The sequence below is a fragment of the Mirounga angustirostris genome, unplaced genomic scaffold, assembly GCF_029215605.1.
Source record: "Mirounga angustirostris isolate CCGP_5_RB_7025 unplaced genomic scaffold, mMirAng1.0.hap1 SCAF_13, whole genome shotgun sequence".
Classification (NCBI taxonomy): domain Eukaryota; kingdom Metazoa; phylum Chordata; class Mammalia; order Carnivora; family Phocidae; genus Mirounga; species Mirounga angustirostris.
In genome coordinates, this window is record NW_026991721.1 from 6,866,948 (window position 1) to 6,881,819 (window position 14,872).

Genomic DNA, 14,872 nt, shown 5'->3' on the forward strand with positions numbered 1-14,872 from the left:
ACTCCGGGCGGCCGCGGCGACGCTTGAAACAGAAAAAAAACTGTCTCCCTGGCCCGGGGCCAGCGTCCCAGCCCCCTCGCCGCCGCCGCCGCGCCGCAGCCAGGGAAAACAACTGCTCACTTCTCCCTGCGTCCGCCCCGCGCGCTCCCTGCTTCCCGGCGGCCGCGGGAGCCCAGCCCGGCCGGGGGAGGCGCGGAGCGGGCCGGCCGCCCGGCCTTCCTCTCCCCTCGCTCCTCCTCTCCGCCTCAACTCGCTCGGCCTCCGCGCGGCCGCCTCAGTTTGGGGCCTTCGCAGCCCCCCCCCCCACCTCCCCGGCCCAGGCTCGTGGCGGGGCTCCTCCCGGGGCTGTGGAAGTTTCTGGGCTCCTCGCGGTCCAGCCTCCATCTCTTTGCCTCGCACCGGGGCCCCCGCCCGCGCCTGCCGTCCCCTCCCTGCGCGCTTCCTCTGTTCCTCTCCCTCGCTGCCCTCTCTGCCCTCTCCCGGGGCTCCCGGCTTGCTACCCCACCCCCCGGGCGCCGCGACCATAGCCCCGGCCCGGGCGCGCCCCCCCGGGTCCTGCGGCCCCGGATGCCCGGGCCCCGCGGGGCTGCTGGCGGCCTGGCCCCTGAGATGCGCGGGGCGGGGGCGGCGGGGCTGCTGGCGCTGCTGCTGCTGCTGGGCCCGGGCGGCGGGGCCGAGGGGGGGCCGGCGGGCGAGCGGGGCGCCGGCGGGGGCGGGGCGCTGGCCCGCGAGCGCTTCAAGGTGGTCTTTGCGCCGGTGATCTGCAAGCGGACCTGTCTCAAGGGCCAGTGTCGGGACAGTTGTCAGCAGGGCTCCAACATGACGCTCATCGGAGAGAATGGCCACAGCACCGACACGCTCACGGGCTCCGGCTTCCGCGTGGGTGAGGGCCAGGGGGCACGGGCCGGGGGAGCGGGAAGGCCGGCGCCCCCACAAATGCGGGAGCCGGGGCGGAGCAGGGTATATGACACTGGGGGGCCGGGGGTGCAGAAAGCGGAGCTCTGGCGGCCTGGGGCCCCGGGGACAACGAGGGGCTTGGGAGGCTGGAGTCCTGGGGCCAGAGTCCGAGGGGCTGCGTGGACCAGGACTTCACCGCTCGGGGTTAGCGTTGAGGCCTGAGGTGTGGGGTCATGCTGGGCTCCCGGATGACACAGGCCTCTGGGAAGGCGCTGGGTTCTGAGAGGGAGTCAGGGTCAGCGCACAGGGGCTTTTGAGGGATGTGAGCTGGGGCCAGGAGGTCGCAGAGAAGGGGTAAATATTCCCCTAAGAAACGGATTTGCTGGAAGAAACAGGAAAAGTCCTTTCAAAATGTCTACAGCAGGGCCTGCCAGGGGTAGACACCTGCATGCTCTGGGAGGAACCAAGGCCAGGGCTGGGGGTCAAGAGGTTAGATATTGGCAAGGTCTCGGAGGGAAGAGGTGCTGAGGCCTAAAGAGTGGAGTGCAGGCCTGGAGGTGGGGGCTGGTTTGGGTCCTCAGTCCCTCTTTTTCCTACTGTCCCATCTGTGCCTTCCCCATAAGCTCTCAAGAGCTCTGCCTCAGAGTCTCCCCTCCCCAACAAGCCCTCATGACTCCCCAGCTCCACTTGGAGTCTACGCCTTCCCCAGCATCTCTCTTCAAAGGGCCAGGCCTGGGGCTCGGCTCACCTCCCACCAGGGCCCTGTGGGCCAGGCTGGGGGAGGTGTCCCAGCAGTAATTACCCTCCTGGAGAGGGTAATTAGGCTGGGCCCAGGATGGCACCAGCAAAATGGCCCCTCTTACACATTCCTATACTCACATACCGACTCACAGACCCAAGGAACCCCACTAATATGGTTCACAGTTCTCCTGAGGGTGTGTGTGTGTGTGTGTGTGTGTGTGCGCGTGCGCGCTTGTGTGCATGCATAGGCTTTAGAGTGACACTCTATGATTAATTACATGTTTCTTTGTGTTGTCTTGGGTGCATGTCTCCAGTCACTATGGGAGTGTTTCTGTGAGCTTGTGTTGGTGCCAGAATGAATGTGTGTTTGTGTGTGTGCGTGTGTGTGTGAGAGAGCGAGCGAGAGAGAAAGAGAGAGAGACAAGATGACCGTGCATGTGAGTGTATGTGGGCCCAGCCTCCCAGACCCCCGGCCATCCTGCCCAGGCTGCTGTCTCCATCCGTGCTGCCCACATCCCCCAGGCTTGGTGCCCAGGCCACAGTGGGCGGGTGTCATTGAGAGGTCACCCTCACCACTATGGGTGACTCACTGGGAGGCAGGAAGGAGAGGATCCTGCCTCCCCCAGCCCAGGACACACCCCTCCTGCCCTGAGAGTCCTGGCAGGATGAACTGGGCTGGGATGCTATTAGCCAGGCCCTGATGGCCATGGATGTGGGTTGTCCCTCTGAGGCCCTGCAGGTGTCCAGAAGAGCATCACCCCCACCTTTCCATTCTGGGAAGTGAGGGCAGCCATGGGGCAGGCAGGAGAGGGGCTGGGTCTGGTGTGGGAGCTCAGGGCCCCAAGGCTGGATGTGGGATGTGACTGCATGTCACAGAAAGACATAGGTCCCAGCCTCTCAGTCACTCCTTCATTTATCCCCCCTGAACCTCCTCTGGGACCCAGAGCTGAGGCAGACCCAGCCCCTCCACAGCACCCTGTTACAGTGTGGGAGACAGACATAAATATAACCAAGTCAAGTGCCAGGCAGAGCTGGGCAGAGGGTGATAACTCGGGAGAGGGAACAGAGGTGGGGTGGTGGTGGTGAGGAAAGGCTCCCTTCCTGGAGGAGAAGCTGAGGCTGGAAGGATAATATTTGAATATGTAGAGGTGGGGGCAGAGGGCCCTGAAGGGAAGGAAATGGCATGAATAAAACCATGGAGGCAGGAGATGTGATACATTTGTAGGAGGAGGGAGAGGAGTCCTAGGGTGTGGCATGCGTGTGGAAAGAGCAGAGGGGGATCGGCTTATAGAAGGTTCATTCTGGGCCATGGAGAGCCTTAAATATTTGGGCAAGGAAGCAAGCAGTGAGCAGGGGTGTGACAGGCCAGGGATTTGCCTGAGGCGGATTTCTCTGGGGGTACTGGGCTGTGGACAGGCAGGAGAGAGGCAGGAAGCCAGCAAGGAGCATGGGTGGCAAGGCTCAAGGCACAGGAGGAGCAGAGGGCATGGGGAGGAGGGGACATGGATTCATGAGACTGTACAGAGGCCGGAACTGGGTAGAGTGGGAGCAGGAGAGATGGAGTCTCTGAGGCTCAGTAGAATGACCTAGGCAGTCAGGGATTTCCCAGTGGTAGTCCACGGTGGGAGGGGGAGTGGGGGAAGCAGGATGCGGATCTCCCCAGGGTCGATGTGCCCAAGAGAGGTCCCAGAGAGGTAGAAGCTAGAGATGTGGGCATCGCTGATAGTGTGAGGTGTGGGCCCTGGGATGTCAAGACAAAGGGGGGCGCGGGAGCTCAGAGAGGGCTGAGGTTTGAATGGGGGAGAATTTAGAAGAGAGGAAGTGCCAGATAGAGATCACATTCCCGGGAAAGTTTGGAGGGGAAAGCCAGAGGAGAAAACGGTTGTTCGGCCACCACCACCACCACCATCATCATCATCATCATCATCATCATCTGATACTACTTATTAAACACCCTCCTGGGCCAGGCACTGTGCTAACTATCTGAACAGGCATTACCTCATTTAATAGACACAACAAACATCCCTACAGATGAGAACACTGAGGCACAGGGAGGGCGAGAAGGTGCTCAGGGCCACACAGCTGGCACATGGCCTCCTAGCTAGGATTTAACCAGGACTTAAGACCCCAGAAGCCAACATGGGTAGAAGGATGTTGGGGGACCTAGAGAGCAGTTTCTAGGGGTTCCAAAACCCAGCTTCCCAAGGAGGACAGAGTCCGTGGGTAGCAAGGAAGTAAGGAGGAGGGGAAAGAGACAGGATGTGGGTGAGGGACTGGGCCTGGTCCCTGATCCACCTCCCCTCCTCAGTGGTGTGCCCTCTGCCCTGCATGAACGGTGGCCAGTGCTCCTCCCGAAACCAGTGCCTGTGTCCCCCGGACTTCACCGGTCGCTTCTGCCAGGTGCCCGCTGGAGGAGCTGGTGGGGGCACCGGCGGCTCAGGCCCTGGGCTGGGCCGGGCCGGGGCCCTGTCCACAGGTGCGCTGCCGCCCCTGGCTCCAGAGAGCGAGTCTGTGGCCAGCAAGCACGCCATCTACGCGGTCCAGGTGATCGCGGATCCGCCCGGGCCTGGGGAGGGGCCCCCTGCCCAGCATGCAGCCTTCCTGGTGCCCCTCGGGCCGGGACAGATCTCAGCGGAAGGTACCGGACCACCGGGCGGGACTCGGGGAGGCCGAAGTGGGCGGACACCAGGGTCGCGGGACCTCGAGGAGCCCCGCCCACCCCGCACGACAACCTCTGGTCCGGGGCAGCCCTGAAGCCACCGTGCCCCGCCCCCCAGTGCAGGCCCCGCCCCCCGTGGTGAACGTGCGCGTCCACCATCCGCCCGAGGCCTCGGTCCAAGTGCACCGCATCGAGGGGCCGAATGCCGAGGGCCCCGCCCCCTCGCAGCACCTGCTGCCGCACCCCAAGCCCCAGCACCCCCGGCCACCCACCCAGAAGCCCCTGGGCCGCTGCTTCCAGGACACACTGCCCAAGCAGCCCGTGAGTGAATCCACAGTCCAGCTGGACCGGCCCTTGGGTCTCAGGGCTGCCCTGTTCCCACTCAACGCGGATTGCCCAAAACGGGGGTCCCTGGGCTGACAGGGGGAGGTGAAGGCCCCGAGGAGGGAGGCCGGGCGGGGCTGGGCGCCCTGTGACCCCTGTCCCAACTTTGCCTAGTGCGGCAGCAATCCCCTCCCGGGCCTCACCAAGCAGGAGGACTGCTGCGGGAGCATCGGCACCGCCTGGGGCCAGAGCAAGTGCCATAAGTGCCCCCAGCTGCAGTGTGAGTGCCGGGGCTCAGGGAGGCCCGCCACCGCACGGTGGACCCACGCCCACCTCTTCCTCCCCTGCAGGGGGAGGGCGCAATCGGTGCAGCCTGAGCCTCTCCCTGCCCACCAAATTCCCCTCAGCCTCCCGCTCTGCTCCTCCGCAGCGCCCTCCTTTCCCTCTCTGCAGGACCCCCCAGTGTCCTCCCCTGCCACGCTCTCCTCTCTCTGCAGACACAGGGGTGCAGAAACCAGGACCTGTCCGTGGGGAGGTGGGCGCTGACTGCCCCCAGGGCTACAAGAGACTCAACAGCACCCACTGCCAGGGTATGGCCAGCCAGGAGATTCTGTGGGCTGGAGGGACAAGCCCGTTGCCGCTGGGGGAGGCCCCAAGGTGGGTGAGGGAGGAGGCGGGGCTGGGGCAGGACCCTGAGGTTCTTGGAGTAGCTGGCTGTCACCCTGTGGCCGCACACTACAGGGATCACACTCCCGCTTACCGCAGACATCAACGAGTGCGCGATGCCGGGCGTGTGTCGCCATGGGGACTGCCTCAACAACCCGGGCTCCTATCGCTGCGTCTGCCCACCTGGCCATAGCTTGGGCCCCTCCCGAACGCAGTGCATTGGTGAGAATGGGGGGCTCAGGTCCCTGGGAGGTCACAAGGCATGGACAGGAGAGGTAAGGCTCCAAGGAGCAAGGATCAGAGGTCACAGAAGTCAGAGTGGGGTCAAGGATTGACTGCAGGAGGAGTAAGGCCCAGAGCGGATAGGATCAGGGATCAGGGGGGTCAGGAGTCACACGGGATCTGGTTGGAGGTCACACGGGGTCAGGGCCTATATAGAGTGAGGGTCGTATGAGATCATGGGCTTGATGGGTAGGAGGAATGAAGTCTAGAACATCCAGAATCAGGGGTCAGCGGGGCCAGTGGTCACAGAGATTTCAGGGGTCACATGAGGCCAGAGAAACACAGGTTCAGGAATCACATGAACTGAGGGTTGGGTGAGGTCAGAGGCCACATGAGGATCAAGAGTTGTCTGAGCCAGAGAGGCGAGGCCTGGAGCAGCTGGGAAGACGGACATGGGCAGTGTTCAAGCCCAGATGTCCATGCCCGGCCCCGGCCCCCCGCAGCGGACAAGCCAGAGGAGAAGAGCCTGTGTTTCCGCCTGGTGAGCCCCGAACACCAGTGCCAGCACCCACTGACCACGCGCCTCAGCCGCCAGCTCTGCTGCTGCAGTGTGGGCAAGGCCTGGGGCGCCAGGTGCCAGCGCTGTCCCGCCGATGGCACTGGTGAGCCTGGGGCGCATGGGGCTGAGCCGCCGTCTATGTGCCCGTCCCGGAAACACTCACTTCTCTGCCCCTTGCTCTGGCCGCAGCTGCCTTCAAGGAGATCTGTCCAGCTGGGAAGGGGTACCACATCCTCACTTCCCACCAGACGCTCACCATTCAGGGCGAAAGTGACTTTTCCCTTTTCCTGCACCCGGACGGGCCACCCAAGCCCCAGCAGCCCCCGGAGAGCCCCAGCCGGGCACCGCCCCCTGAGGACACCGAGGAAGAGCGAGGTCTGGCCTGACCCTTTCCATTCCCTGACAAATGCGGAACGCCTAGACCTGGCCCCTTGACTCCTGATCCACAGATATGACCTCAGAGTCTAATCCCTCACTCCCAATCCTTGACCTAACCATGGACCCCCAGAGCTGGCCCTCTCATCCCTAACCAAGGTTGTAACCCCAGGATTTGTCCCCTGATCAACAGGATCTGACCATCCGTTGCCCTCCAGATCTTTTCCTCTGACCCTGGAACCCCTTTGATTTCCAGACTAGGGCATTGATCCAGCCCAAATGCTGTCCTTAGATCTGACCTTCTGACTCCTGATCCAAGGATTTTGACCCTAGCTATAACCTCCTAAGCCTTGCTCTATAACCCAAGGACCTTGACCAACCATTGTGCCCTATACCTGTTCCCCTGACCCCAGGATCTAACTCTTAACCCTTGACCCAAGACATGATTGTTGAACTCTCAGAGACCCTGACCACAAATACCCACTGCCCATCCCAGTCTTAACTCCCTTCTCCCAGCCCTGCACTAATGCCCCATCTTCTTCCCTTTTAGGGGTGAGCACGGACTCAGTGAGTATGAGAGCCCAGGTGGGAGGAGCAGGGAAGCGAAGGTGACAGTGGGCTCATGCTGCTGTCACTCACAGCCAGTGATCGAGGAGCAGTCAGCTCAGCAGAGCCACCCGATCGCCACCACGTCTCCCGCCAGGCCCTACCCGGGTGAGCTGGGCACTGCAGGGACCAGTCCTCAAGGGCTGTCACTGGGGGTGGTGGACAGCCACACCATCAGGGGATAGTGAAGCTGGGCCTGCCTGGAGAGGGGTGGCTCTCCCATCCCCCACACCCCCTGACGGGTATCTGCCTACAGAGTTGATCTCCCGGCCCTCGCCACCCACTGTGCGCTGGTTCCTGCCGGACCTGCCCCCATCCCGCAGTGCGGTGGAGATCGCTCCTACTCAGGTCACAGGTAAGACCTGCCCGCCTAGGCCACGACCCAGAGAAGCCACGTCCCTGGCTTAATTTTACTCCTCCCTTACCCACCCCCCTGCAATCATTCCTGAGCCCTAGCACTCATCCGGGGCTTACTGGGTGCCAGGTCCTGGGCTGGGCTCTGGGGAAGCCATCATGTGCGGCAGAGACCCCATTCTGCCCTCAAGTGATCTGGGTATTGTGGTGCCCCACCCAGTCTGAAGGCACTTATTCATTCATTCATTCATTCAACAAATATTTATTAAGCACCTACTATGTGCCAGGCACCGTTTAGGTGCTGGGGATAAGTGGTAAACAAAAGCCAGAACTCTGTTCTTGCAGAGTAAACAGACAACAGATAGATCAGTGACTAAAAACCTAGTATGTCTCATAAATGCCATGCAAAAATAAATCCGAGAAGGAAAGAAGTCTGGGGGGTTGTGATAATATGTAGGGGGGCAACGAGAGAAGGCTTTCTGGGCCGGGCTTTAGAGAGTCTTAGAAATGAACAAGAAGTGCGGGAGGAAGGGGAGTGCAGGTTGGGAAAAGGGACATTCCAAGTGAAGCTCAGGCAAAGGGCACATGAAACACTGGTGGAGGAGGGAAAACCACACACAGACCAGTGTTTTTGAACCCAGGGAGGGCCGATGCACAGAGCCTTGTTAAGAGGCTTGGGTTTGATCCCAAAGGCTGTGGGAAGTGTCTGCAGGGTTTGGGCCATCATGATAATTGCTAGCTACGGCTGAGCAACTGCCTTGTGCCAGGCACTGACTGAAGGGTTTTATGTACTAAGTATCATTTAACCTTTTCATACTGTGAAAGTGGGTACACTTAGCTTCATCGTTCAGTAGCTTGCCCCCCCCCCCCCACCGCCGTCACACATCGGAGCCAGATTCTAGTCCGTGTCTGTGTGGACTCCAAAGCTACAAGGGAGCCACCAGCCTGATTGAAATCTAGGAGGCTAGATGTGCTCTGGGGGTGAGGGCCCAGGGGGAAGGTGGCTATCCTGGAGGCCTGTCCAGGCTAGAACAACGGTGACAGCCCTGGGGGCTGTGGGAATGTGGGGGAAGAGGCACCTGGGGAGGCTTCTCAGAGGAGGGGTTGTTAGTTAAGGAGGTCTAGGGAGAGATACTCTAGGTGAAAAGAGCAGCCTGTCCTGTGTGTTTAGGGTGGGGCAGAGCTCGGGATCAATCCTGGGCTGCAGGTGGGGGAAGGGGGGGGGCCTGAAGGAGGGAGCGGTGGGAGGTGGGAGTTCAGGACTGGTGACAAAGAGAGTAAAGGGGGTTTCTGGATCTGACCACTTATACACAACCGGGGGCAGGCAGATGCCCAGGAAATAAATGAGCTCCTGCCTGCCTTGGGAGGGGGAGGAAATCAGCCTTCTGGAATGGGGGACCTGGGTCCCTGAGGCGAGGATGTTGGGGTCACTGGGCTAGAGGATAGGGGAGGGGAGTGACTAAGGCTGCAGGGTTTTAAATACTGAGGTGATTGGAGGGGGGTGTCTCAGAGCCCATTGTGTAGGGGGTATTGGGATGACTGAGGGGCCCTGAGGGGAGGTGATGGAGTTTGGGGTGACTGGAGACAGAGCATAGTGAGTAGGAATAGAATTATCAGGGATTGAGTTGAGCATAAGGATGGGACCTAGGGTGGAGCATAGGGATGGGACCTGGGGTCGCTATCTGGGGTCGCGACGTTGGGGTTATCTGGGATTGAGGTGTAGGACATCCTAGGATCGGAGTATGAGTGTACAGGGACCCCATGGTGTGACCAGGCTCAGGTATCTGGGTCATTAAAAATGGGGCATCGAGGCCCGCCCGGGGAACGTGGCAGAAAGTGAGTGCTCCCTGCTGAGGCCCCTGCTCGACCACCTCCCCACCCCCCAGAGACAGACGAGTGTCGTCTGAACCAGAACATCTGTGGCCACGGAGAGTGCGTCCCGGGCCCCTCGGACTACTCCTGCCATTGCAATCCGGGCTACCGGTCGCACCCGCAGCACCGCTACTGCGTGGGTGAGCGCGGGCGGCCGGGTGGGTGGCCCGGGGCGGCCTTGGGTCCCAACGCCCCTTGACGTCTCCCCCCCTCCCGCCCCCGCGCGCCCTTCTCAGACGTGAACGAGTGCGAGGCGGAGCCCTGCGGCGCCGGGAGGGGCGTCTGCATGAACACGGGCGGCTCGTACAACTGCCACTGCCACCGCGGCTACCGCCTGCACGTCGGCGCCGGGGGGCGCTCGTGCGTGGGTGAGCGCGGCCCGCGCGGCGCGGGGGGCTGGGCTGGGGGTCTCCCCTCGGGATCGCCGCGTAACCGCCTCCGCTGCCCCCGGCGCCCCCCTCGCGCTCCCTTCCTCCCGCTCAGACCTGAACGAGTGCGCCAAGCCCCACCTGTGCGGCGACGGCGGCTTCTGCCTCAACTTCCCGGGCCACTACAAGTGCAACTGCTACCCCGGCTACCGGCTCAAAGCCTCACGACCGCCCGTGTGCGAAGGTGGGGGAGACCCCATCCAGGCCGACAGGGGGTCCTCAGCCGTTCTCGACCTGGGCTGGGGGCAGGGGCCCCGGACTCTGGGCCTCTCAGAGGTTGGGCTGCGGGAGCCCAGGGGGCCGGGTTCGCCTTGTCGATCTGCAAGGGAAGGAGGCCCTGCGGAGGACACTGAGCGCCTGGCCCGCCACCTTGTCCCCAAATGGATCTCCCTCCCTCTCCCCCCACGCGCGCAGACATCGACGAGTGCCGAGACCCTAGCTCCTGCCCGGATGGCAAATGCGAGAACAAACCCGGGAGCTTCAAGTGCATTGCCTGTCAGCCCGGCTACCGCAGCCAGGGGGGCGGGGCCTGCCGCGGTGAGAGCGGGGCCCTGAGTCCCGGATTGGTGGTGGTGGGGGGGGGGTGTTCGACGGCAAATGGGCGGGGCCCGTGCGGGAGTTCTCCCCGCGACCCGGCAGTTTCGGGGTCCGCTTAGGGCAGGGGCGGGGCTGATGGCGGTGAGAGGCGCCTGGCAGGTGGGGCCTCCCCCATCCTGGGCGGAGAAGACCCCCACCTCGGCACAGTGCCGCGTCCAGTGGGGCGGCTACCGAGGCGAGTCTTCGCCGCCGCAGACGTGAACGAGTGTGCCGAGGGCAGCCCCTGCTCGCCGGGCTGGTGCGAGAACCTCCCAGGCTCCTTCCGCTGCACGTGCGCCCAGGGCTACGCGCCTGCGCCGGATGGCCGCAGCTGCCAGGGTGAGCCCCAGCCCTCCCCCCAACGCTCCCGCACCCACTCACGCGTGGGAGCTGGGGACCGAGTCACGCCGTCTGTCCCACGGTGGGCAGGAGATAGCTACTTCACCCTCTAGGTCACTGGCCCACTCACTCATTTTCTCAGCGAACCTGGCCGATGAAAGGGCCACCAGGACTTCTATGTAGGAAGGGTCTTAGGGAGGCAAGGCTTGAAACTGCTTTTGCAAAGCACGTTACTTAAATTTAAAGGGGAAACAAAGACATAGAAGAACGGGCAGGGGCGCTGGTAGTCCTACTGTTCTGCTTATGCACCAAGAGGCGGGCTGGGGCTGGGATTCAGAGAAACTGAGGAACTTTACACACAGACTGGAGAGCGCAGGGCTGTGGGCCTGGCTGGAATGTGGGTGCAGGGCTGGGAGGAGGGGAGGCCTGAATTGTCTTAAAGGACCAGCAGGAATTAGCCAAGCAAAGAAAGCATCAGCGGACTCAGAGGTGAAAACAGCTCAGACTGTGCTGAAAACTGTAAGATGTAAGCAGAGGGTGGGGGCTGAGGCTGGCTGGTGAGGGGCAGGGCCCACCTCCTGAGAGGCCCCCTGAGCCCTGCCCAGGAGGTCGAGCTTCATCCTGACGGTGTTATGAGGCACCTGAAGCATTTTAAGGGGAAAGGTGACAAGATTCACCATTTGCTTTGGAAAGTTTCCCGCTGCTGAGTGTGGAGAGTAGCCGGAGGTGTGCTGGAGACTCAGGGCACAGATGGTGGCCATGATGGGAGTAGTAGCCTCAGGATGGCCATGGGATGATGTGATATTAGAGAAATGTTAAAGCACATTACCTGGGCTTATTAACTGGATGTCCAGGTGAGAGAGTGGGGAGCGAGGGACCCTCCAGGTTTCTGGCTTGGGTGACTCTGTGGGTGGTGCTGTTCCCTGAGATAGGGTCTCCGGGGGGAGGGGTGCAGATTGGAGAAGGAAGACACCAAGTTTCATGCTGGACAAGTTGAGTGGGTGTCCCTATGGGCCTGGGCCTCTGGGCTGAAGATGCCAGCAGAGGGTGGGCCATACAGATTGGAAGTCTTGGGCCAGACACCCCCCCCCGGAACTGTAGACTGCGGGGGGCTGTGGAGCCTTGGGGTGCGCCTGCTCAGCCAAGGAGGGGGGGTCCAGTGAGGGGAGCCTCAGCAGAGCCTTGTGGGCAATGCCACATCAGCGGAACATAGGGGAATAGGAGAGGGAGATGGGGGAGGAGGGATGGAAGGAGGCCCAGGGAGTCCCAGCTGAGAAACCAGGGAGAGGCTTCCAGGGCAGAAGAGGATGAGCCAAATGTAACCGAGAGGTTCTTGAAAAGAAAGAACTGAGTGGTGAGATGAGAAAGCCCCTGGTGACCTTGGTAGGGTGGCTTCTGTGGCATGAGGGGCCAGGAGATGCGGGCAGCAGGTGAGAAAGAGTGAGACACGGGGCTACCAGAATGGGGTTTAGGGTTGTAGGCTGAAGAGGTGCCAGGAAAGTGGGCGAGGGGATGACAAGGGCAGCTGGGGAAGGAGCCATGGACAGAAGGGACATCTCTCACCCTAACAGATGTAATGATTTTCAGGAGGTTAAAGATTACCCTTAATTTTCTCAATGAGCAGTGAAGGGCCTGAGTCCAGTAGGAGACTTGCAATGACCAGTAGAGGGTTGGGACTGCCCAAGGGCATGGGAGCTGCCCAGGGGCTTTCCAGAAGTCCAGCCTGGGGAGGAGGGGCAGGGTGGCGCCAGCCACGCTGAGGATTGCATGGGGCCTGAGGCCAGAGGGAGTGGCTGTGGCCCAGGGTGCTCAGGCTGGCGGGTGCCAGCATCCCATTCAGCATCCAGGATCTGGAGGCCCAGAGGCAGGCATGGCCTCCCAGACCAGTGTGGAGGAGGGAGAGGTGTTCGGGAGCCCCTGGAGAGAAGATGGGATAGAGGACTTGAGAGCAGAGGCAGTGGGAAGGAAGCAGCATCTGAGATGCCCAAAGTGGGGCAGATCCCAGCCCCTCGTCCTGACAGTGAGTGGCTGCCACTGAAGTGAAGGTCACAGAAACTGATCAAGGGTGTAAGGTCAGAGGCTGCGCCTGGCTGACCAAATGGATGCTGAAAAGTCCTAGTGCAGGGAGCAAGGCAGAGGAAGGGAGACTAGGGAGGTGAGTGCTGACAGCAGAGGAGAAGGTGGAGGCTGGCATGTGGGCTGGCGCACCTCAGAGGCACAGCGTGGCCTGGAAGGGTCTGACGCGTGGCCAAGAACCAGCTTCTGCCAGAAGGGACTACGGAGAAGCACGCTCTCAGGGGAAGGCCGAGTTCCTTTACTGCACAAGCAGAAGACATTATTCTGCGAGCGGGACAAAGACAGAGAGGAGCTTATTTACGTGGGAAGAAAGGGAGCCATGGCAGGTGGGGGAGGGATGAGGGCAGCTGGGACAAGGGAGACCAGGGCGGGATGCGAAGAGGGGATGGGGAGGGTGCCCTTGTTTGGTAAGGAGGGATGAGGCTGGGGGGGCTTGAGCTCTTTGGAATCGGATGTGGCCCAGGGTCCCTGGCAGCGCCTGGCCTGCTCCCCAGGGCACGGTGTGCCCCGCGGGGGAGGGTGAGGGGCCCGTGCTTCCCTTAAGCTCCACTGGTCTCGGCTCTGGTGCTCCAAGCCGTAGGCGCGAGTGGGGAAAGGGTGGCCGAGGCCTGAGGCCATCCCACGCCGGCCCTCTGACGCCCCTCGTGCCCCTCAGATGTGGATGAGTGTGAGGCTGGCGATGTGTGTGACAATGGCATTTGCACCAACACGCCGGGCTCCTTCCAGTGTCAGTGCCTCTCTGGCCACCATCTGTCAAGAGACCGGAGCCGATGCGAGGGTAAGCGGGGCGGAGAGCTGGGAGGTCGCCTGTTCCTCCCTACCCCAGGACTTCCACCGCCCCGGCTCCACGCCAGGCCAGAGGGAGTGGCTGTGGCCCAGGGTGCTCAGGCTGGCGGGTGCCAGCATCCCATTGAGCATCCAGGATCTGGAGGGCTTTCAGATCTACAGGGGGCTACCCCCTGTCCAGCCCCCTTCCAGATCCCAGATTGGGCCTGCGGTACTGGGCCCGAGCCAGGGCTCTGGGGGAAGCCAGTTCAGCCCCTGAGAGTCCCCACCTCTTTGCTCCCCTGCAGACATTGATGAGTGTGACTTCCCCGCAGCCTGCATTGGGGGTGACTGCATCAACACCAATGGCTCCTACCGATGTCTCTGTCCCCAGGGGCATCGGCTGGTAGGCGGCAGGAAGTGCCAAGGTATGGGGGCATTGGCTGAGAGGTCCTGAGGAGGGCTGGCAGGGAATGGCAGTAATGTAGACACACTGTAGATCTGTCTTTGCATCCATCTGTCCATCCACACATTCACTCCCCCTTCAACTCCTTCACCTAGAATAGCAACAGTAATAATGCAAGTATGTGCCAGCTCACGCTTACGCGCGGTAGCCAGCAGGAGTTTACTGAGAACCTCCTATTTACCAGCTTCTATACTATGTGCCAGGTACGGAGCAACGACCCAGGGCCCCCACTAGGGGAGGCTGATGTGAATTGATTCTTACCGTTCACGGTGCCAAAAGAGGTCTGGATGAGTGACTAATTGGCAATGGAGAGGCGACAACTGAATTGGAACTTGGAGCATAAAGATGGTCCCCTAACACATAAATAAGGTCCCCGTGCAGAGAGAAGCACGCGTGGTATTCCAGGCCCAAAGAACAGGGTGTACAAAGCACAGAGATCTGGGAGGAGTTAGTTGTGTTTTTAGGGGAGAGGGCCCTGAACATAGAGTTGGGGGTGCCGGTGTTTAGAGTAAAGGATGAAACTGAAAGATGTCAGGAGGCCAAACCGAAAGTCCTCAGATGCGGGGCCGAGAGTCGGGACTCCCTGTGTCGCCAGTGATAGCTGTGGCGGGGCTTAGGAAGAGAGTGAATGTGCACACCTCTACCCACGTACACGGACAGACCCGAGTGGACTTCCTGTTGCGTGTACTTTAAGATCAAAATGGATGTTTGGGTTCTGAACTTGTGTGAGTCCCTGGAGACACACCTGCAGGGAAGGAGGGGCTGGTTTCCTTGGAGCAACTCTTCTGCTTCCCTCGCTGGCCACAGACATAGACGAATGCAGCCAGGACCCCGGCCTGTGCCTTCCCCACGGGGCCTGTGAGAACCTGCAGGGCTCCTACGCTTGCGTCTGCGATGAGGGCTTCACGCCCACCCAGGACCAGCACGGCTGTGAGGGTGAGTGCCCT

At 61.5% G+C, this 14,872-nt stretch overlaps 1 protein-coding gene across 6 annotated transcripts in view; it reads left to right on the forward strand.

Moving 5' to 3' along the window:
• Nucleotides 1-14,872, forward strand: part of LTBP3 (latent transforming growth factor beta binding protein 3) — an 18,072-nt gene continuing 3,200 nt past the window's right edge. The window contains exons 1-19 of one of the 6 annotated variants that reach the window (XM_064576183.1): nt 1-883; nt 3,947-4,276; nt 4,416-4,618; nt 4,796-4,901; nt 5,119-5,211; nt 5,363-5,509; nt 6,013-6,171; nt 6,258-6,443; nt 6,994-7,010; nt 7,085-7,157; nt 7,306-7,404; nt 9,290-9,415; nt 9,512-9,643; nt 9,759-9,887; nt 10,118-10,240; nt 10,496-10,618; nt 13,350-13,472; nt 13,768-13,887; nt 14,733-14,861. In XM_064576183.1, the coding sequence (XP_064432253.1) occupies nt 568-883; nt 3,947-4,276; nt 4,416-4,618; nt 4,796-4,901; nt 5,119-5,211; nt 5,363-5,509; nt 6,013-6,171; nt 6,258-6,443; nt 6,994-7,010; nt 7,085-7,157; nt 7,306-7,404; nt 9,290-9,415; nt 9,512-9,643; nt 9,759-9,887; nt 10,118-10,240; nt 10,496-10,618; nt 13,350-13,472; nt 13,768-13,887; nt 14,733-14,861 (2,734 nt within the window). In that variant the 5' untranslated portion in view covers nt 1-567. Of the gene's footprint in view, nt 884-3,946; nt 4,277-4,415; nt 4,619-4,795; nt 4,902-5,118; nt 5,212-5,362; nt 5,510-6,012; nt 6,172-6,257; nt 6,445-6,993; nt 7,011-7,083; nt 7,158-7,305; nt 7,405-9,289; nt 9,416-9,511; nt 9,644-9,758; nt 9,888-10,117; nt 10,241-10,495; nt 10,619-13,349; nt 13,473-13,767; nt 13,888-14,732; nt 14,862-14,872 lie in introns of all 6 variants that reach the window. The other 5 variants (XM_054511845.2, XM_064576184.1, XM_045893305.3 and 2 more) reach the window with 5 other exon arrangements.